Source organism: Microtus oregoni, unplaced genomic scaffold, assembly GCF_018167655.1.
Source record: "Microtus oregoni isolate MIOR12 unplaced genomic scaffold, Mior012 000031F_ref0000149, whole genome shotgun sequence".
In the NCBI taxonomy this organism is placed as follows: Eukaryota; Metazoa; Chordata; class Mammalia; order Rodentia; family Cricetidae; genus Microtus; species Microtus oregoni.
The window spans coordinates 28,681,734-28,705,148 of NW_024543090.1; the positions used below are offsets into that span (position 1 = coordinate 28,681,734).

Sequence of the window (23,415 nt, forward strand, 5' to 3'; positions counted from 1 at the left end):
AACGCTAGCAAGGACGCCTAGTAATGGGGGACACGGAGCCTGAACTGGCCATCTTCTGTAACCAGGCAAGGCCTTGAGTGGAGGGACTGGGGCACCAACCCAGCCACAGAACCTTCGACCTACAGCTCGCCTTGCCTGAAGAGTGTTCAGGGACCAGAGCCTAGCAGAATCGTCACCAAAGAGACCAGAGAGACTTCATCCAGCAACTGATGGGAGTAGATGCAGAGTCCCACAGCCTAACTTTGGGCAGAGCTCAGGGAGTCCTGTGGAGGAGGGAGAGCAAGAATGGGAGCAACCAGAGGGGCCGGGGACACCACGAGAACATGGCTCACGGAATCCTTGGCTGGGACTCATGGGGCTTGCAGAGATCAGGCAGCCTGAAGGAGTCTGACCTAGATCCTCCTCATAAATGTTATGGCAGAGTAGCTTGGTGTTCTTGTGGGGCTCCTAAGAGTGGGAGCAGGAAGAGTCTCTGACTCTGTTGCCTGCTTATAGGACCTTCTCCCTCCTCCTGGGATGCATCTTACAGCCTTGATGTGATGGTTTGTGCCTGGTATTATTGTAGCGTATTATGCCATGTTTGGATGATATTCCCGGGAGGCCTGATCTTTTCTGAGGGAGACAGAGGGGGATAGATCTGGGGGAGAGGGGAGGTAGGTGTGGGGAGACTCGGGGAGAGGCGGGGAGGGGAATCTGCAGTTGGGATGTAATATATGAGAGAAGAATCGAAAAAAAAAAGAGAGATGCTCCGTGGCCCTGAGCTAGCCGAGGGTGTAGGGGCAGGGTAGATGGGTAGATGGGTGGTGTGTACTGGGTGCCCATGACTTAGCTTCTAGGACCTACAGAGATGGAGGCAGGAGGCCTCCCACCTACAGGCTGACCTTCTGAATCTCTGTACCTTCTTCTGTCTGTTGTCACGTGCCCACGTTTGAAGGCTGCAGCTTTCTCTGGGCACCTTAGTTCTGGGTGTCCTCTTCCCCATCCAGTGTGACCCTATGATCATGTCACTATGTGGATCTTCTTTGTCAGTCAGACCACAGGGTGGGGTGGGCACTACCTCCTCACCCCATCTAGTTGTTCAGTCTGTCTTTCCTAGGAGCTGGGAGTTACTCCTGGCATTTCCTCCACTCTCCCCCAGCTCCTTCAGCTAGTCCATGCCCCTTCTTTGGGTGGGTGAGCTATATGTCCTCAGTAACTGACTCAATGAGCTATGTGTACGTGTGTGTGTACGTGTGTGTGCATGTGTGTGTGTGCATGTGTGTACATGCATGGGTGTGTGTGTGAGTGCGTGTGTGGCCCAAGGAGAGCAGATGTGACTCCACAGGGCCCTGTTGTCCAGTTTGTCCATCTGTGGCACTGATATACCAAACAATGGTCCTTGCTGAAGTTTGAACTCAGAGTTCAATGGGAAGAGACAGACCGAGACCTGGAACCTGGAATCCCAAACACACATCCCCTGGCTAAGGCATAGACCTGATCCATAAATTGTTGTTTCCCTGAGACACAGAAAAAACCCTGGAATTCTCAGTGGGACAATCAACTAAAAGGGGAGGAAATAGTAAAACCTCTAAGGAGAACCCAAAGGAATGCCTTTAAAGTCTTCTGGATTAGAATAGAATCTAATTGCCACCATAGCCACATCCCTCCTGAGCTTAGAGGGCACTCACATTGCGTGCCAACCCTAGGCCTGCTCATGCAATCTGGAGTTGGCTTTGGGAAATCCCAGCTAACCCTTAGTTGCCTGGCTGCCTGGGTTCTGAGAATATGTCCTTTCTCACCAGAGCAGCCGAATCAGGTGTCATTGGTTGAGCTTGCTTAGTCAAAGGGTCTTATTAGACTCTAAATCAAGCTACACAGAGAGGGGACTGATGTCACCAAAGGGTGAGCCCTAACCATTACCTCTCAGACACTGATTTCTTACTATCAACTTCACCCTTCCTCCGTGGAGTCTTCTAACTTGGGCTACCAGACATTACCCAGCCTGCATGTCACACCCTCTTATCCCAGACTGGGCCCACTGTTGTTTAAAAGTTTAAGATGGAGGGGAAGGGCCTGGAGAAGTGACTTTGTGGTTAAGAGCACTTGCTGAGCTCTGGAGGACCTGAGTTCGGTTCCCAGCATGTACTTGGTGGCTCACAACTGTCTGTAACTCCAGTTCTGGGGGGTAGAGCACCCTCTTCTGGCCTTTGCAAGCACTGCAATGCACATGGTACACAGACATACATAGAATAAAAATAAATTAAAAGAAAATAAAAGTCTAGGAAGAGACCTCATGGTCCCAGATGTCTGCCATGGACAGTGGGAATTTCTGCCACGATGGACAGCCCTTCCCAGGGACTGGTGGTCATTGCAGTGTGCGATCCTCACTGTTGGCCTCAGCTAGGCCTGGTCCCTTGGCTGTCAAGATTTCACACCTCCCAGATGCTCTGCAGGAGGCACAAGAGACTCTTCCACAGCACCTCCTGCATTAACCTACTGTCTGGACAAGGAAACAGAGCTCAGGATGAAGCTATAGATGCCCTGCATCAGGGGCAGGGTTAGGACACCATGCTATCCCCAGACTTTTATCCTATGTGCAGATGGGGACAGCCCTCGGGAGGCACTGGAGAGCATCACTCACCGGGAGAGTGGCGGCATATACAGCCATGATGTCAATATTCGCTTCTCCCCCACTCCCCACCCCCAGTTGTGGCAGGCGTGGTCACTGGCAGCAGCCTGCCTAGTGCCTATCCCACATAGGTTTCCCTTGTCGCCTAAAGTGCCCCGTGTCTTCTCCCCACCTACAGCTATCCAAAGTGCCCTGGAAGCAGCAGCTAGAATTTCCTGTTGCTGGCTCCTCCTTGGTCCTGGAGCTCAGTTACACTCAGCTCTCCTCCTGGCTTCAGCAGAGCACAGGAACAACATCAGAACCCACCAGCTCCCAGGCCCTTCCCCAGTGCGGCCACAGTCGGGACCGGGGCTGTAGCAGTGGGGCGGCGAGAGCCTGCAGGGAAGATGGGAGGGCACTAGGGTGGGGAGGAAGGCCCTGAGTTGGCATTTTCAGGCTTGCGCTCGGAGACAATTAGGAGCTGAATTATTAAAGCCGCTCAGGGGAAGAAGCTGTTTTTAAGAAAGCATGAGTAAGCAGGGCTCTCTCACAGCTGCGCACAGGATCGAAGGCGATCAATTGCCATAATGGCTGTAAATATTTACTTGGCGAAATGTGTGAGCCACTCGCATACTCCACACAGGGGTCTGTATCCCACCAGCTGTCAAACTTACCAGAGAGACGCAGTTCCAGGCCCTCCCCGCTTGCCACCTTCTTGGCAGCTGGACCGGTGCTGTGTAAGACCCCTGATGAGGGTCCCTGTGACACAAGCTCCTTAAGGACTCAGATGTGGGGTCAGGTGCAGCTTTTCTGGAGTAGCCTGATTACAGCTGGACAGATGGATGGGTGGGTGGGTGCATGGATGGATGGATACTGTTAATCTCCCTTGGTCATTGTCCTCACTTATAAAATGGGCTGGCAATGCCCACCTTAGTGCTTATGAATAAGCCTCTCATGCAGTAATGTAAACCATGCTGGCCTGTGGGCTGGCAGGGCCACAGATGGAGACAGACACCTGGCACTCTGCTCTTACCCCAGGCCTTGGGCTTAATTAAAATAGAATCTACTCACATCCCCGGAGGTAGAGGGGCTCTCTCTCTAGGAGTCCCCTAGGCATGAGACCGGTTGTGTTGTCTCTGCGGCTCTGAGGCTCAGCCTTGACCCAGGCGCCGTGGAGTTTCCTGGATGCCTAGCGTGAACAGACCCAGTTTTTATGGTCAGCTCAACACAGCTCAGTCACCAGACAAGAGGGAACTTCAACTGAAGGTTTGTTTTGCTCAGAGAGGCTTGTAGCCATGTCTGAGAGACACTGTCTTCACTAATGATTGAGGTGGGAGGCCCCGCCCACTGTGGACCACACGGTCCCTGGGCAGGTGGCCTGGCTGTGCCTGAGAAAGCTAGCGGTCACATCGGTGTTCCTCTGCAGTTCTTGCTTGAGTTCCTGCCCCGACTTCCCTCCGTGATAGATTTTGACCCGGAAGTGTAAGCCAGATAAACCCTTTCCTGGGGCAAGGTTGCTCAGAGTGTTTTATCTCAGCAACAGGAGAAGCCAACTTGGAGTGCCAGTACCCTAGCTGACTGCTACTTCTTAATCCTCACAGCAGCGGGGAGTTGGCTCCGTTGCCACTCTCCATCCTAAAGACGAGGAAACAGAGGCTGAGGGATGGAGGGACCTGCTACAGGTCACCAGGGTACAGTTCTAGGTCTCCCCAACCCATTCGAGGAACCCTTGGGCGAACCCCAGGACCATCCCTGCCCTCCAACCCTCCTCTGAGGTTCCCTTTTCCATCCTCTCAGAGCTAGCCCTTCTCTAGCCCATAGCCTGAGGGTTCATCTAAAGACAGGGCAGAAAGACCTCCATTTATGCCTACAAGGTTCTGACATGACAGCCACTGACTCCTGGCACTAAGGGGCCATACAGTCTGGTTGCTCCTGTGTCGGGCAGCAGATCTCCAAGGACCCTTCCATCATGGGCTATCTATCAATGCTGCTACAACAGCACCTGGTCCCCAACACACAGGTCACGGGCACGCTTCTCATCACACCTGCGAGAGTGGTGAGAGTGAGCATGTGTGTGTGTTTTCTAGTGCACTTGTGTGCGCGTGTGTGTGCGCGTGCACACACACACACACAGTACTAAGCCTGCCCACTATGCCTTCCAGCCTCCCCATAGACTCTCCTCAACCCGTTTCCTTGTGAGATCTGTGTTTAGAAATAGCTCAGCCATCCACTGTGCATTCATACCCCGCCCCCGCCAAGTGCTAAGATGGAGCCCCTAGCTTTTTACCTGCACCAAGACCAAGAGAGCCATGTAAAGAGCTGGAAATAGAGACAAACAGGTGGGTGGATGAACTGACAGACGGGTGGGCGTGTATATGGAAGGAAGGATAGACGGACAGATGGATGAGTGAATGGACGGATCCAACAATTTCCTCTCTAAGCCTCAAGCTCTCTCATGGAAGGTGGTAGGAGTGGAGGCTGGTGGCATGGGTGTCGGCACCACAATCGGTTTGACCCCAGAGCAAGCACTCAGTTCACTCCCCTTCCCTGCCCACCTTGGCCACACCTCTTTCCAGCCAGGAGAGGTGCTGAGGAGCCAGGCATCTCCCTACGCTCTAGATTAACCCCTCCGCTTTGGGGGCAGAAGACAATGGCTTCTCAGATCCCTAACTCGCCCCATGGCCTGAGATCACCCTATGCGCTCAGAGAGACCTCAAGTTGCTTTTGGCTGGTGTCCCGTTCCTGCTAATTCATCCTGTCGCTGGGCCCTTCTTGAAAGTTAGAGGTTGTGGGGCAGGTTTGTGGGTGTTTGTCCCTGCTGACTCTGCCAGTGTAGCTGCTGCTACTGCCATCTTCTGCCCATCCTGGCTGAGTTCCAGCGGATCCCTGCCTCTGCTCACTGCTTAGGCCTGGGTCCTCACTCTAGCCTTGGTGTGTGTGAGTGTGTGTGTGTGTGTGTTTTGCGGAGCCATTTGCTGACCATGAGGTAAAGGGCTGTGACTGTCCCCAGCCTAGCCACGCCTTGTGCTCTGCAGAGATCTGGTTTGTCTGGCCAGGAGGCGCCTCTTATCTTGCCCCAGCTGTTGCCTGTCACTAAGCCAGTTCCTGGAGAGCTTTCTTCAACCTCCCAGACCAGGCTCAAGCATCTTGAGCTGTAGTCTCTGGGCTTTGAGTACCCCCATCATGTTCTTCAATGCTGGAAAAGCCCAGAAGAGCACATTCTTTGTTTCTGATGTGAAGTCATAAAAGGTATTGCTTTTTGAACCCAGTATGTGCTGCATGCCTTTAATCCCAGCACTGGGAGGCAGAGGCAAGAACATCTCTGTGAGTTTGAGGCCAGCCTGGTCTATATACTGAGTTCCAGGACAGGCATGAAAACTTAATAGAGAGATACTGCCTCAAAAAAATTAAGATAAAAATAAAACCCCAGTTATTCATTGTCTTCCACATCATTTCCAAAGAGAACCAGAGCTAAGCCTTGGGAAGGGAATGCATTTAGTTCCTTGCTGAAGGACAGTCATTGTTCCTCTCCCGCATTTCCCTTACACCAAGGGTACAGGGCTGGAGGCTGGAGGACAGGAGCCCTGGCCTGAGCATCCAGGGAAGCATCTGGAAATGTAGATGTTCCCGCCCTGAACCTCTCAGCTCCATTCCCTCCCTGTCACACTGGAATGAGGAGCACCACAAAAGCAGGCCGTTGAAGGCAACACCCTAGGACCCACCCACCCACTGAAGCCTCTGGGGTGTCGCAGGATGAGGGCCTTGTCGTTCCCAGGAACACAGAGTCCTAGTCATTAGAACAGAGATTTCATGGATAGCTAGGGGTAGGGGGTGGCCAACTGGAGGAGGCGCTTGGTCTGTTCTTGGCTCAGCTCAGGGAATCGGGATGCATCCTGAAAGAGGGCTGGAAGCCCAGAAATGCCAGATCCTGTGCCTCTAATCCTCTAAGGTGTGAAGTAGATGTGTCAGAAGAAATTAACAGCCTGTGTAAAACCTGCCCTGAAAGGGTCAAACTGCCGGCTGCCTCGGCCTCTGCTGCCCTCTGGTGTGCATATGGGGGAATGGCAGTCCCAAATCCCCAAAACCTTCCACCCTGCCCACTTAGACCCATACACGCCAGGGAGGAGTCGGGCTGGGAAAGTGGTGATGATGTTGGGACCCAGGAGCCCAAAACACCTCTGAAGAGGATCCCTGCCCACCTCATCAGTCGGTGCTCCAGCAGGCTCTTCCCATTCTTTTCATTTATCTGGACATATAGAGGAGGGAGGCAGAGTGAGCAGAGCCTGGAACAGGAAGGATCCTGGAAGGCTGGAGCTTTATTGGCCTGAAAAATCCCATTTCTCTCTGAAGAAAGATGGCTGCACTGCCCATGGTGGGCTTTAGTGGGCTCCACCTCACTAGAAAGAGCCTGGGAGAGAGTTCTAGCAGGGTCACAGAGCAATGATGGAACAGGGGACCTTCCAGAACTCAGACAGCAGCAGCCAGCGACTACCAAAGGTGTGAGATGAGAGGGCAGCCTTGCCAGTGAGGGTATGGAAGCTACAACACGCCCAGCTCCCCACCCCACAGGCCTTGTGTCTGCGCAAGTGGAATGGGGAGAAATCACAACAGGTTGACTTTGGAAACTTACCCTCCATATTCTCGGTCACAGACAGGAAACTAACTTAACTGACACACAGAAAGGAAAAAAACCTCAGCTCAGGGCCACAAAGTCAGGTTCTGTTAATGCCTGCCCAGCTGCTGCTGTGATCCCTTACAGATGCTGGCGGGATCCCAAAGAGCATGCTATTGTGTCCACGTGAAGAAGGGTGGGTAAACTGAGGGACTTGCTCGATGTCCAGCATCAGAACAGAGCAGAGCCAAGCCAGGAGCCGCCCAGCGACAAGATAAAGGCAGAAAGCCATCCACAGAGCCACTCCTTCCACATGCATCTGGCACGACCATCTCAATGACCTCATCCTTACACCCATCTCACCCCTCAGAGGAAGAAACTGATGCGGTGAGAGCTGAAGCTTGGCCTAGCAGATGGGGCTCTGTTTGCAAACTGTGGAAATAGATGCTAAGCTGGTCTGCCAGAGCAGCTCCCGGCCTGCCTTCAGCAGCACCTGACTTGCCAGGGAGAGCCGAGCGATGTGGAGACCGATACACAAAGGCGCAGGTCTGAGAAGCTCCTCTTTCCTCTGATAGAGAAGGTGCCCTTGTGAATGGCCCCTCATGGCCTCTGGTCTTCTGTTTCCCATCATGTGTGTATAACTGAGCCGTCTTGCTTATGCCCTGTTCATCCCAAGCCCTCTCGCCTCCCTGGGTTTCTTTCTGATTTGAACCAGGCTTTGCCACTCGGCTGGCATCCTCATTTAGGAGGTCAGCGGAACTGGGGTATGTTCTTGTGTCTGTTTGTCAGAGAATATTTTTAGTACATCACAATGATAGCTGGGTAACTCAAGCCATATGGACTTTGTGACAGGGTAGGGATGGTCTCCGCTGCTTTAGCTGACAGCCTTTCCTGGCCTCTGCTCTGCACCCACCTCGAGGGGTTCTAGGGTGGGGGGCTTTTCACAGTGTTAATCTCTCACTGTCGGGGCTCTTCGTGTCTTACCCTTTGTAAATCGGGAGTTTCCAAAGGACAACACCAGAAGTATGACTCCATGGGGCACACTAAGGGACTGGGGAAGCAGCCTTGCTCCAGGACATCCTTACAATCTACAAGAGTTATCTTGGGACGCGATGGACGATTTTCTTCTCCCCACCTTCAGTGACCTGAGTAGGTCCCTGGAATTTGGGATGTGAGACCAGGGTGAGGGGTCTGACCCAACACCTGTAGCAGGGTCAAGGCAATGACTGTGGCTACTCTGGCTGCCCTGGGTGTGACCTGGATTCCTGTCACCAGTCTGGAGCCTGAGGGCTTGTTCTATAGAACCCTTGTGTACCTGGGAGAAGAAAGTCAGGATCCATTTTCTGACCTGGAAAAGGTGGCAGCTCAGCACCTGGGAGTCAGGACTGCAGGGCACCACAGTTGCCTGTAGAGACAGATGGATGACATTGGCCTGCCCATGGGCCCCAGGTGAAGTTCCTTCTGCACTTGCTAACTCCTGCACAGAAATCATCCACAAGGTAAGGAAGGACCATGTCAGCCAGTAGGCAGAAAGGGTCAAAGGTGACAGTGACCCAGGATTCCTTCAGCTGGCCTTGATACCTAAACACCATAGCAGGCTGTAATCAAAGCCAGACTGTCCTAAGGGGCCTCAGTCTAAGCTCCAGAGAGCCCCTTCAAGGCCTAGGATTCTACAACTATCTGCCAGAGCAGGCAGCTTGGGTGGGGCTTAGGGGCTGCTCTTGCTCTCCCCTTGCCTGCTCTGAGACAGGTAACCTCCCTAATATTATCGTCCTGGCAGGAGTGAGGGCGTTCTAAAGACTTCTGTGCCCAGCCGGGCGATGGTGGCGCACACCTTTAATCCTAGCACTCGGGAGGCAGAGGCAGGCGGATCTCTGCGAGTTCGAGACCAGCCTGGTCTACAGAGCTAGTTCCAGGACAGGCTCCAAAGCCACAGAGAAACTCTGTCTCGAAAAACCAAAAAAAAAAAAAAAAAAAAAAAAAAAGGACTTCTGTGCCCCTCCCTTGGGTTGCCAGGCTGTTGGCACAATGGCTCCCAAGTAACTGAAATTTCTCCAGGAATCCTGTGCTAAGAGAAGGACCAGGCTGACGACCGGTGCTATGGAAAGGAGGAGCTTGCCTTCCAGAAGAGAGTCCACACAGCTGGGACGATCTGTCATGCCAACTTCTTGATGAGACTGGCCCTGGGACTGGATGGGTCAAGGATGGGCCAGACCACAAATTGACTAGGGCTGCTTAGTTATGAAAACATCCAGTCCTCTAGTTCAACCTAAGCCTCACACCAGAACCTTCCCAATGTGACCACATCGAATTAAACCCATTTTTAAAAGTTTTTACTATTATTTGTCTCATTGAGTGGCATACTGAGGATAAGCAGATGGGCCTAGCTTGTTAGGGTTGTTGGGACCTCAGGCTCTGAGCCTAATAATTCCAGTGATATTTCTGGCTGAACCTTCTTCTAATCAGGTATAAGTCATTGCACTCTTACTAAAAAAAGAGGGAAGGACAGACAGACAGACTTCTAGAGGAGAGAACAAGAGAGCACCCAGGAGCCTTATGGTGTATTATACAGGGGAATTATACACCAGCACCAGTTAACAGGCCATGAATGCTTATTTATTGGCAAGAAAGCCAATCACCCCCTTCTCTCATGGAGCAGGCATTATTATATGTGTTCTGAATACACACACACACACACACACACACACACACACACCCCACACTATATGTATGTCAGATGAGGGGCCAGCCAAGTGTAGTCAGAAAAGAGCTGGAAGTCCCCAGATAGCAGGAGCAATGAGGTGCTGAAGCAGGGTCATGGGCCAGTGTCCTGTTGGCTTCCATTGCACTCCTCAGTCCTGGTCCGGGTCCCTGGAGTCTCTTCTGGAACTAGTCTACTCTTGCCATCTTTAATTCCACCCTCCCCTCAAAGCCCTTCTGGAGATGAAAGTCACCATGTGACAAGACATCAAAAGATGCCCTTCTGACAAACTAGAAGGGTGGGTCCCCTCCCAGCCCCGTGAGCTGCCTACGCTGGCACAGACTCTGACCTCCCTCTGGACAGCTTGGTGGTGGCAGACACCTGTCTTTTCATTTTCTCATTCCTCTGGCATTTTAAGTTATTATTAAATATCTAATCCATCCATAGCCGGAGATGGGCGAATCTACTGCAATTTCCTGTCTTTGTCCTTAACATGTTCTTGGTGGGTTGGTGGGAACAGCTCTACAGGTAAAGGCACTTGCCGCTTGAGTCCGGCTCCCTGAGTTCTATCCCTGGGACCCACGCGAATGTACAAGGGGGGAGCTGGCTCCACAGAGCTGTCCTCTGATCCTTAAGCACACGCCGCAAGCCTGTGTGTGCACACGCGACAACAATAAAAGGCTATGTGTTAACCCGACAGCTCTCGGCTAGGCCTGGCTCTTATGTGGTGCCCCAGGCTGGGCAGAAGAGAAGCCTGGAGACAGGCTCCACCCCGGAGAGTGAGGTCGACTGTTAGCATGTCACCCCTCTGGGTGGCTGACATCTCCATGGAACAGAAGGCTGGTTCCTGTGTTACATGCCCGCGAGGGCTCTGTTTGATGGTTTTAATAGTAAGTCTCTTTGGGGAACCATGTGACAACTTTAGCTTAGGTCCTTTTCTTCCAATACAGCATAGGACAAAAGAGCCCAGGAGGTCTGAAGCTCTCAACACTATTTCTCAGGTCCCCATCTGCAGGATTCCCTCCCCTTCTGGGTCTGCAAGTGCCCACTGCCCGTCAGCAGGCCCTGCCAAGCCTGGATGAGAGGCAGAGGAAACAGCATAGAAGTCGCCTTCTCTGAAACCTCTCCCAGCCCCAGGCCGGATCTAGGGCATAGGCCGGATCCCCTTCCCTCCTTCCCAGCCTTCCAGATGAGTGGGCTTCTGAGGAGCTGAAGAAGGTTGTCATTGATAGATACATTCTATACACAGTCTCTCACACACTGGCTCCCTTTCTTTCCCTCTCTCTCCTCTGCATGACAGGCCCATATTGTCTCTGATGAAAGAGGAGTCCTTAGGGAAGGAGGGAGTTTACTTGTGCAAGATGGGGCGGGCTCTCTAGAGCAGTTAGGCAGGCGAGGGTCTATATCTACTATGAAGATATGAATTGTCCCTGGCCAGCCCATCTCTCTCCAAACTTATGAGTCTGAAAGCCTTGGCTTGGCCCTCTGAGGGGGAAGGGGACCTTTTGTGGACGTCCAAGTCTCAAAGACCGATCCTGCTCCCAAGTCCCTAGTACCGTTATCCCTGCTTCCCAGAGGAGGGGCCCCAGTCCCCAGCCCCCAGCCCCAAATGGCATTTTCCAGCACTTGGTACCCCTGACCCAGCAAGGCAGCCCTCACCTCGAGCCAGGTTCCCGGAGATGAAGCGGAAGAAGAAGCTGATGATGTCACCCAGGTGCTTCTTACAGCCATGCTGACACTCCTGCAGCCTCGGGGAGCAGCCCTCACCGCACCCTGACATGGCGCTGCCCAGGTCCTGTTTCTCTGCTTGCCTTTCCCAACCCGAGACTCAGCACCCTTCTTTTGTGAGGATGCCCTCCTCCACTTCTAGCTTTTTTTTTTCTCTTTTAATCTTTCAACGTCTCTCTTGGTCTTAGCCTCTCTCTTGGCCTCTTTGCCAGTGCCTGCTCTTGGGAGAACGTCAAAGACGAGCAGCCTTTCAGCCCTTGCCCAGGAGATGCTCTGTATCCCTGAGTCTGCGTGGTACCTGCGCTTATCCCCTCAGCTTCCAGGACCCAGGACCTCACTGGTGCCCAAATGGAAGTGTCAGCCGGCGCAGAAGTCCTGGGTGGGGGTGGGCATTGCTCTGGCACCTTGGGAGGAGGTGGCATCCAGTGTGACTTGCAGCTCAGGGTGTGAACCTCACAGGTCCAGGGTTTCTCTGCAGCCTGCTCTCATCCCACCCAGGTCTTTGGCCTCCCCTTTACACCTGGCTTCTATGCATTCATCCTGTGTGTCAGAGAGGAAGCGAATGGGGAGAGGAAGTGGTCTCTCTGATGAGGACGGGGCAAGCAAGAGCACACCTGAAGCAGGAACTTCTGCCTCCCTTTACTGAGCACCTAGTAAATGCCAGAGCTTGTAGACGTCCTCTGGCTACCAAGGAGGTACCCAGTCATCAAAATGACCCCGTGAGCTCTGTGTGATCAAGAGCGACAATCCTGTGGGCCTTCCCTCAGCTTTTACTTCCAGACATCAGGATCTGTCAGAGGGACGAATACGCCCAGTAAGAAACTGCTATTCTAGGGTTGACTGTGTGGTGCAGTCAGGATAACACTTGGCTGGTGTGCATGAGGCCCTGGGTTTAATCCCCAGCACGGGGGTGGGGGGTGGGGGTTAGACGCCAAGGGGCTTAGAAGTTCAAGGTCATCCCTGGCTCTGCAGCAAGTTTGAGGCCAACACAGAATATCTGAGAGCCTATCTTAAAGCAGAACAGAAAACCAAAACAACAACAACAAAAATAAATAAATAAAAAAACAGTGTCATTTCTCCACGATCCCTGCAGTCTACATGGCTTAGTTCTGGCCAATGAACGTAAGCAGTCTTCTAGAACTTTCTTCTAGAAAGTCTTCTAGAACTTTCTGTGCTCGTGTTGCCTTGCTGACACAGCAGCAGCACTTTCTCCCTCCATGTGCCTGTTTCTTCCCGTTGCCTGGAACGATGCGGTAAGGGCTGGGGCTGAAGCTCCACTCTGCCGCTAAGCAGGACAGGGCTGAAGAACCAAGCTTGCATGCTTCTGTTCCTTCCTAACTCAAATGGAGCTGCTGTTACATATGGATGCAGGAGAGTCAGACTGCTTCCACGAAGGTAGACACATTGTGTGCTGCACACAACCAGGCCAAAACCCAAGCGTGGTATTTGGTGACACTTGCTGTGTACCTGGTCATGGATGCCGCGCTGAGCTGTTTCCTGAGCACATACAGAGACAACACAGCAGGCCCAGCAGGCAGTTCTAGCTCTGGGTGTCTTGAGCCAGCATATTCAGTAACTGTGAATGTTAATGTGTCTGAGGAAAGTTGTAACACCCTCAGGGTCCACGCAGGTCCCAACAGGAGAATGGCATGCACTCAATTTTCCAGAAAAACATGTTTCCTCAGCAAGAATTTCTTTCCTCTGAATACAGCTAGTTGCTGGCTACCACAACCGGGCTGTTGTAGAGACGATGGAAGACGGAGCCAGGGGGCCATGAGCTCTGAGCTAATCCCCAGGAACTGGACATCTACCTCTTGCCCCAGGCCTCGTGGACCCTGTGTGCATCTATCACCACGTGTACTGGAGTGAGTGAGGTCCAAGCCAGGGCGGAATATGCTAGGGCTGGGGTGGACAGGTAGGCAGGCAGCTCAGCCCCTGGTTGCTTTGTCTTCCCTCTCAACCATGCTCTCAGTGGAGTCTCTTAGACTGTTTAAGGAGGGAAATCCCATGTGATTGACAGGCAGAGTGTCAGGAAAGGTGACACCCAGCAGTGAAGCCCCTCAGGGCAAGGGCAGTGGAAAGGGATGTCTTTCCAGTCTTCGTGGTGGGGAGAAAGCTGTGCACAGCTGCTTTGTACGCTGCCTGGAAGGAGAGGTGGCCAGAGAGACTGTTTCCCATTGATCATGGCCTGTGGTTAACCATGGGGTCAGGGGTCAGGGAGGTGGAAGGGCCATGGTCGGAGAGGGACCCATTTGGGGAATGAATCCTTTCTAAATGCTCTTGAGAGGGTGCCAGGGCTTGGCAGGTGCCTGGCAGCCTACGAGCCAGGTGGCCTCTCCTCTCCGCTGCAGCACCTGCCCATAAACAAAGTACCACTTATCCCATTGGACTTACATTACTCAGCATTCAAGAGAAGAGCCTCCTCTTCCCCGCTGCCCTGGCTGCGCTGGTGTCATGTGCCCAGTAAACCAGCAGGTGGCAGCCGAGCTCAGCTGCAGCTAGTGATTGTAGCCAAGCACCACTGGAGCCTGGCTGCAGACCCCTCAGCGCTCCTGTTACAGCCATTACTACACACAGATACATCACTGTCATTGACCAAGGGTTTTGTTTCTTGTTCTACCATCCTCTCCCCACTGCCGGCACAGCTGGCACAGTAGAGGTGCCAGCTAACGACCAGAAATGGTTAGAAGCAGCTACCAGATTTAGACACGGTGGTACACAGGACATGGTACTAAACACGAGCGACCTCTCTGTCCAGAAGGTGGCCCAGGGACCAGGTGAAGCCAGGAGGTGGTCCTTCAGTCACCCTACCCCCTCAGTGCTTCCCCTGTCTTCCTGCTTTGGGTTCCAGGGGAGAGAGTTTAGATTCTGAAGGAAGAAGCCCCAAGAGGAGATACCCTTGGGACTTGCCCCAGAGGCTGAGATGGTACCTGGCTCCTCTGGGCTCCTCTTCTCAGATAAAGAGGATGGGCCAGGTACTCAGAGTAGCAAGAGGACAGTGTCTCAGCTCAGCAGCTTCTCTGGGAATCCTAATACCACTCATCGACGGGGATCACTCCCACGGCAGGACCACAAACGGTGTAGTCTTCTGAGGAGTGAAGTCTTGGTTTGCTTGATTGAGAACTTGGGGACTCTGGAGTGGATCAAAGATGTTCTCTCTGCTCAAGTGCTGGGAGTGCAACTGTCCTCTCTTGAGTCTGAACTGATCCTGTGACTTGCATGGCCGATGAGCCTGTGGGCCTACACTTCAGGGGAGGGGGAGGGGCAGGAGCACATCCTCGGTTCCATGAATGGCTGTGCGGCACAGAAACAAGCGCTACTCAGCATGGGTGGCATTTCCCACGGTGGCAGCCGGACCTGAGCCTTATCCTGCACTGGTTCCCTGCTCCTTTAGAGTTGCTGTGACCTTCCCCGGACCCGGGGGGGGGGGGGGGGGGAGCTCTACCTTCTGTTTCACTCAGTTGCCAGGACCCCAGGCCATTCTGGGAAGGAGTTCATTCTAAGTCAGGTCATTGAAGAAACCCAAATCTCCCAGGCCTCCCAGGGAGGCAGACTTGAGAAGCAGGTCTGTCCAGTTGGTGGCATCAGCTACACCTGAAACCAAGCCTGGGAAGGCATTCTGCCAGGAAGGGCCACCCACAGAGCAGGCCGGAGTCACAGTTCTGGCACACCATATGGAGGAGATGTCCCCAGGGTCCTGGGCTGAGAATAAGTGCTTTTGGGTGGGAAGGTCAAGCTTCCTGCCCTACCCCACCCTCTGGGCCCATGCATCTTAGAGACCACTGCCGCTGTCCCCTTGGGTAGTGCCTCTCAGGGCACAGCCACAACTGGACCAGCCCCTTCACCACCACTTGGGCGGCCCTGAGTCCTGCCCCATTCTGTATTTAGGTCCCAGCTCACTCAAGTCTCAGGGGCACTGTGCTGAGCCTTGACCTCTGCTCCCAGCCATCCCGGATAGGTTTTTCTGAGCCTACTGCTGAATGGAAAATAACCAGCAGCAAGGGCAGCGGCGTCTGGGGCGCTGGGCCGCCACAGGCATGCAGTGCTCAGGATACCGTGGCAGGCCTCTCTGGACATGTGACAAAGATGCCCTGAATGCGGCTTATTGTTCTATGCACCCGGACTGGAGAAGCCGACTCATCGACTAGAGCATGGCATTTCACATGCGCAGAAAACCTCCCGTGTGTCACACCGGTGGCATCCTCTCTAAGGGGTGCAGATGGATGTTTAGACTGAGTAACTGAGGCTGAAAAACTCACCCAAGGGAGTCAGGGTATATGGGGGTTCCACACCTCAGTCTGTGGTATCCCTGCCCCAATTGCTGGAGAACCCGATGAGCCGTTTGTCTCTTTTAGTGCCCATGAACTCCTAAATAAGATGAAGCAAGAGGCCGACGGCAGTGCCGGCTTCATACGGCTTGCTTCCCGTCAGTTGTATCTCCTCTCGGTGCCTGGCAACTTCCGATAAACATGTCTGTCCATGCAAACACAGATCGGGCTGCACTAGTCCACGCTAGCCTGGCTCTACCCTCTACTGTGTACCTCTTAAAGGAGTAATTGGGAAAAGGCCCTGCCCTTTAAGAAGCTACCCAGAATGGGGCAGGGCCCTTGGTGTGGCCGATGCCATCCTGTGGTGACCGTGACACACCCTGTTTGTTTTCTAACTCTCCACCATTGCCAGCTCAGGTGTGCAGCCCCATCCAGAACCACTGCCTGGTAGATAGGGCCTGCGGGTCAGAGTGGGCATCGTGAGGAAAAACAGAGGGCTTCAGCAAGCCCATGATGCTAGCTGTCATTCAGGGTGACAGGTGCCAAGGGGCACTCTGAGTTTGAAGGGGCTGTCCCCCTTCAAATGTGAGCCATTGAGGGTAGAGCTGAGTCCCTTGGACACACTCAGAGGTCACACAGGGGTGCCACAGCTCCTTTTGCTCTTGGTGCCCACCGCGGTGGACAGTGGGAAATATTTCACCCCAGTGCAGATCACACATCACTGTGAGGGTAGGACTAAATATGTTCTGCTGCCTGCAGGATCACAGAACAGCTGGGGAGGGGGGCATGAATTTTCCCCACACGTTCTAGCGCTTCTGTGGGAAAGGCTCAGAGACAATGCCAGCTACGAGCGGCAGAGCAGCCCGCCAAAGCCAGGCTTTCTGTGGAATGGAATAGAGCAACGAACAACTTGGGGTGGGCTTTGCAGATAAAGACGGGGTCCCCGGATGCTGCAGCCTTGTCTCCTCATGCGCATGCATGCACAGGCCACTGTGCCTGTCACCTCTCTTCTGCTCATGAGCACCCTCCCACCTGGGACACCAGGAACACTCCCTGTGCCCATTGTCCAACAACAGACCGAGGCTCCCTGGAACTCACACAGCAAGAAAACTGATTCGTTTAACACGTAAAGCAGGTCTCCTGGCCGAGCACACACCCTCTGCCATTGAAAACATGCGCGCTGTCAACACCATCTCCGCACCGTGAGTGCCCCAGATCCCCAGCCTCCGTCTCTAGGTGCATGGGGCAAGAAGCGGGAGCACCTAGATTATGGTGTTTTATGCCTTCGCTCTGTGGGTGGGTCCAGAGCCCTTTTCTATGGAGAACTTAGAAAGGGTGTGTGGCATGTTCAAGGCAGCGCCAGGGGAGTGCTGGGTGAGGCAGAGCCCGGCTTCCCAGCCTCCAGCCGCCTCGATATCCCTGTCCCACCTGTGTGTGACCCCACTCCTCTGTCCCCGGGGGCCACAGTCCTGCACCACACTCATGTACTAGAGCTCAGTTCTGTGCGGCACAAGGCATCTGTGGGAAGAAGATATGAACAAAGAGAGACGCAATTTCTCAGCAGAGGTGGAGGAAATATGGTCCAGAGAAGTGGCCTCTGTGGCCTCAGGACGGACAGGGCTCAGAGCGATCTATACCCTCGCTCTCTGGACCCAGTCACTCTTGTCCTACCTGAGCCTTGCGGGGCAGCACTGGACAGGATCCACTTGATCAAGCAGCAGCGCATCAGGGCCTGGCGGGTGAACCTTGGCCTCTGCCACTTGAGGCCTTCCTTTCTGTTCAGCGGTCCGCGCCCAGGGTCTCCTAGGAGGCTGCCATCTGACGCCTTCATTGCTTCCTGCTGCGAGGGAATAGACATAGAGGACGTTAAAACGGGCTCACGGAGGGAACTTCCAGAAGGTCCTGTAGCCACTCTGATATCCCGAGTGAGGCCAGTCCTAACCATCTCTGGAGAGAGAGAGAGAGAGAGAGAGAGAGAGAGAGAGAGAGAGAGAGAGAAAGGAGGAGGGGGGAGGGAGAGAGGGGGGGAGGGAGGAAGGGAGGGAGGGAGAGAGAGAGAACCCTCTGCTGCCCTGCCATCCCTCCATGCTTTTCTTTCTATTCTACACTCAGGCTCTGTCATAGGGTGGGTCCCTAGAAGAAGGTTCCAGAGAAGTGAGCCCAGACTTGTTCATCTGAAGCTGGCCCCTCCACAAGCCAGGCTGCCAGAGCTGAAGGATTTTTTCAAGAACTGACTGAGGCCTGGAGAAGAGAGAGGCGTCACACAGGGGACACCGTGAGGTAGGGGCCTTGCTTGGCCTGAGTTCTCACCTGGAAGTGAGCTGAGGGGAGATGAAGTCTGTGTGAACACCTGGGCAGAACCCCCACCAAACTTGATGACCTATCATGCCCGTGGCTGTGTGGCCAGTCAGTTAGGGGGAGCTGGGGGTTAAGAGACAGTAAATCAGAAAAGGTCAGCCTGGAGCCATTGTGGAGGATTCAGAGCACAGGGATTTGTTTGCCTATAGCAATCCTGCCCTTCAGTCCCGGCTATCAAATTGTCTGCCATCATCAGTCCTTAGGGGTGGCAGCGTAGCTCCTGGTTGGGCAGGTGGCAGTCAGTCACGATGGCCCCTCTGGGTATTGGTTTGCTTCGTCTATGCCCAGTCTCACCCTAGCACAGCAACGGGACAGGTATGGTCCTGGCTCACAGTCATCATTACCCATCACACCTGAAGGAACAGCCCTTCACTCCTCCCCCTTCCCAAGGCTCACTTGCAGTCAGGAGCATTGCTGTGGAGGGAGGGGGGTTGCCAGTGATGGGGACAGAGGCGTCTCCCTGTACGGAAGGTGTTTACACACTTGCATGTTCAAACCCACGTACATGTACTTACACATGCATCCACAGACCTACACACAGGCACATGCTCACACACACCATGCCCTGGCTGGATCTGAGGCGCCTTCTACATTATTAAACACCTCATTCAGGAGAGAAATGGCCTCGATGAATAAAATCTGTGTGTTGGTCAAGGAGGGGGGCAGGGTTGGCCGGGCAGGCTGTTTCATTATCGCATGAATTCACTGCTAAAGACTCTGCTTGTGGGGAGGGGAGGAGAAACCGGGAGCATCATGCCCCACCCCCACTGACCCCTACTCCCACCTGAAGAGCTGGCACGGCAGATTTTTGTCTCAAATCCTAGATGGGTGTGGTGGACCCTGTGATTTCTCCTACAGTGCCCGTTGGTCTGAGCTCAAGTCACCTTGTTGTCACAGCCCGGTGAGGTGGGCCACACCACACTTTTACAGCCAAGAAAACTAACCCATGAGGAGTCTGGGGACACACCTCTCTGTAACATGGCATTGGGACTCCAAAGTTTGGGTAATGTTGGCCACAGGCTTCCAAAGTAATTGTTCATGGGACTAGGTCCCTAGAGAGATTTCAGAAGGTGGGGGTTGGGGCCTCCCCAAGCTCCCTAACCAGATCAACAGTCTCCAAAAGCAACTGTTATTGAATGCCCTGGGATAGCGGGTCCTGGAGCTAGTTTTCTCCCTGGTAGAGAGTCAGAGTGAAGTCTGGACACCTGAACTGGCTTCCTCTATGTGTATGGGTTGCCAGAAATCTCTCTTTGAGCCTCTCTGGACAAAGGTTGTGACAGAAATCTGGGAAAAGAAGGGCAAAGGGAAGGGAGGCAGCCTGTCCATATCCGCCCTGTGAGAGGCATCAAGCCTATGGCCGGGGCCAGCACACTGTGAGGGAGGCAGGAACAGGGAGGTGTGAGCACGGGTCATCCTCATGAATATTTGACACTTGTCTGTCTGGGAGAGGGTCTGATTGAGCTGCCAAGGGATGTTAAATAGCTCTTCTGACACCCTCTTTTTGTCTCCTAGGCTCAAAGGCATGGAGGGGAGGGAGGAGACCCCACTGCCCCCTTATGGTTTCTGTGAGGGGAGGTGACAGAGTGAAGGCTGCTGGGTCAGTGAGGACAGTGGAACCGAAATTAAATATCCCTTTGCCCCTGCTTGGAGTCCCTGAAGGCTGCCTGTCACTTGGCAAATCAAACCATGTCACATGCCTGCCCTCAGCTCACTGCTCCTCACAGACGGCCTCTCTCCACAGCACTGTCTGGGTATCTGCTGCTCCCTGCCCTGGACACTTGTCTGCTGGATGCTCAAGGCCACGCTCAGGTGTCAGACCCCTGGAGCACTGTTCTAACTAGGTCACTCCCATGTGCCTCCATCTCAGTCTCTGTTACTGCACCTCCTTGCTGCAAAAGAATATATATGGAATATGGAATATATATGGAAAATAGCTTATTATTCTGCTGTCTCAGGTCCCTCCAGAAGGGCAGCTCTGAGACTCGTGTGTGTGTATGTATGTATGTATGTATGTGTGTGTGCACACACTTCTATGTGTACCTGTGTAAACTGCTCTTTCTGTCACAGAGCCTGGTATCTGACAGCCTCTTACTTCATAAACTTCACAGTAAAAGGACAATCTATCCAGAAGAAACATGCACAGACGTGTCACCAGCAGGCACAGAGATGGCACATGAGCACCTGGGAAAATGCCATCTTCTGCCACCAGGGAAATGCACATTGAAAACCACCAGGAGAGCCAACAACATGGCTCGGTGGCTAAAGCACCTACAGCACAAGGCTGATGACCCAAGTTCGATTCCCACAACCCACACCAAGGTGGAAGGAGAGGACAGACTCCACAGAATTTTCCTCCGACACCAATCTACACACACACACACACAGGAATGTGCACGCTCAAAAATAAACACAGTTTTTAAAAAAAATCATCATGAGAAACACTTCATGCCTGAAATAAAAAAAAAATAGCCAAAACAGTAAATGCAATGCAGACCTGGGTCACAGCTGCCTGGCCACTGGGGACACAGAGTGCTTCAGCAACTCTGGAGGAAAGGTTGGAGGTCCTCAGAATGGTAATTGCATGCTTGGGTGTTTGTCCCAGGTGGTTGAAAATTTATGTTCAAACAAACCCTTATAATTGAATATTCATGGTAGTTTTATTCATAAGAACCCCAAACTGGAAACAGCCAGATGTCCCTCAGTAGACACCAGGTGGTACAGCTGTCCCAGAAAGTCCAAACCATGAGAAGAGAGGAGCTGGACCCATCACAACTGGGATCAAGACTCAGAATTAAGCGGAACCAAAAAGCCAGTCCTGAAAGGTCACCTGCCACGTGAGCCTGTTTACACAGCATTTTGAAATGACAGCATGTTAGCAAGGGAGGGCAGATTAAAAGGCCAAGGATTGGATGGGGGGAAGGGCAGAGGGAGGAGAAAGTGTGGTTACCGTAGGGTAAACCAGAAGGACCTCTGGGGACAGAGCTACCTCGTCACATGTGTCGTGTGCTGATGGTAGTGACGGATGCACGAACTGCAGGTGATAAGGTTCTAACAGCCACACACATACTGGGGCAACTTGAATGACATTGGTGGCTGCATCAGTGTCTCTAGCATGGGTGGGATATTGTACCAGCTGGGTTTTTTTTTTTTAAATAGGATCTTACTATTTAGACCTGGCTAGCCCCAAATTCACAGATTCACCTGCTTCTACCTCTTGAGTGCTGGGATTAAAGGCCTGCACTGTACATCCCGCTTGTACTAGTTGTTTGTTTGTTTGTTTGAGTCAGGTTGCCATATATCCCAGGCTGGCAAAGTGGACGTGGGGTCTATCTATGTTCTTTTTCACCATACTTAATTCAGTAAAAGTCTCCTTTGGAGCTGATGAGACGGCTGAGTGAGTGGAAGCACCTGGGGACTTGATAAAGAAAAGAACTGACTTTTTTTTCTTCTTTTTCTTTTCTCTTTTTAAAAATTTTTTATGTTTTGGGTTTTTTGAGACAGGGTTTCTCTGTAGCTTTGGAGCCTGTCTTGGAACTAGCTCTTGTAGACCAGGCTGGCCTCGAACTCACAGAGATCTTCCTGCCTCTGCCTCCCGAGTGCTGGGATTAAAGGCATACGCCACCACCGCCCGATTAAGAACTGACTCCTGAAAATTATCCTCTGATCTGTATCCCTGTGCATGTGGGATGGAGTGGAGAGGCTAATGCCAGATGCTTAGGATGTGCTGAGGTGTGGGCCGGGATGCTGGTGTCAGAATCAGAAGCCTGTTCCCATGGAGACAGAGGCCTCTGTCTATCCTGACGGTGGTCCATCTAGGCACTAGATACTGTTGTCCCAAGAGTTTTCACCAAATCAGCCCCTTGATTCCAACATCTTACCACGTGATTCCCCACCCTACATAGGCTCCCCGAAAGCCATGATGCCCGTGGTACAGTTGTCCTGCACACTGCTCATGACCTGCAAGAAACACCCCCTGTGAGAGTCTGTCTGGCAAGAAGATGGAGCCAGACTATTGGGGTACCCAGAGGTGAGAATCTTGGCAGCTAGTGTAGTCCCTGGCCGCAGAGAACCCCAAGTATCAACCCTAGGAAAGATTGGTAGAGGCATTTAGTGGGTATATGCTACCCAAATGCTGTATAGCTAAAGGCTAACATACTTCTATCAAAATATCTAGCAATTCTCCAGAGACATATCAGGCAAATATGTGCATTCTAAGTGCATTGATATACACACTCATAAACACACACACACACACATACACACACACCACAAAAGAAGACGAGCACACTGCCTCATGGATGGAAATAGCAGTAAAAACTTTTTCTAAAAGCGACCAGGACACACTGGATACTGGTGCAGAGGCTGCACCTTGCTTTGGGCAGGTGGGGGGATCTGCGACAGGCTGGAGTTATTTCAGGCAGCTGAGTGCAGAGAGAAGAGGCCCATAACCAGTCAGCCAGAGATTTGAATGCTGGGCCCTCATGTTCTCGCTGGGCAATCCTGGACCAGGTACTTGACTACCCCAAGCCCTGGTTTCTTCATCTGCAGATAGGGATCATAGAATGCCCTCCCAGAGGTACAGGGAACACAGGTGAAGCAATGCATGCCAACGAGCCCCCTACCCACCACGGCGATTATCTTTCTGGGCCCAAGTTAGGGGTTGTATTGCCCGTGCAAGGCAGCAAAAGCAATCCCCAAACTCCAAACTCAGGAACCTTGTGCTTGGAGATCTAAGGGGGCCAGGAGGGGTCTGCTACCTGGGGACCACATTGCCTGCCTGCTCATTTTTATTAAAAACAAAACAACCAAAACTCCAAAACCTCTACTCTGTAGAATTAGAAGTGCCGCTAATGGTTGGAGCACTTACCTCACCTGACAGAAATTCCTGGGCCTTGACAGGGGATGGGTGCTCCAGGTTCTCACCCCCTTCCTGTCCAGGAAGACTGTCCTAAGGCCAGGGTCTGAGACAGATGTGGGGCTAGCCTGCACCCCTCCTTTTCCAGGGACTGCCTAGATGCACGCTGGCTCATCCAGCACCCATTAGTTGTTCGCTCTATTTCCGTCAAACGGGACAGATGGCAGAAAGTGCTGGTGGGTGTTGTGTCGTGCAGGCCCCCAGGGACTGGGAATCTTTGCCATCCTAAGTCCGCCACCCACTCTG

At 52.9% G+C, this 23,415-nt stretch overlaps 1 protein-coding gene across 5 annotated transcripts in view; it reads right to left on the minus strand.

Annotated features, from left to right (window-relative positions):
- The window catches only part of LOC121465822 (calsenilin), a 70,255-nt gene that overhangs the window by 42,663 nt on the left and 4,177 nt on the right, over positions 1–23,415 (minus strand). For 2 of the 5 annotated variants that reach the window (XM_041679225.1, XM_041679228.1), the window contains exon 2: positions 17,568–17,733. In XM_041679225.1, coding sequence (XP_041535159.1) covers positions 17,568–17,733 — 166 coding nt within the window. Of the gene's footprint in view, positions 1–17,567; positions 17,737–23,121; positions 23,253–23,415 lie in introns of those variants that run through there. The other 3 variants (XM_041679224.1, XM_041679227.1, XM_041679229.1) reach the window with 2 other exon arrangements.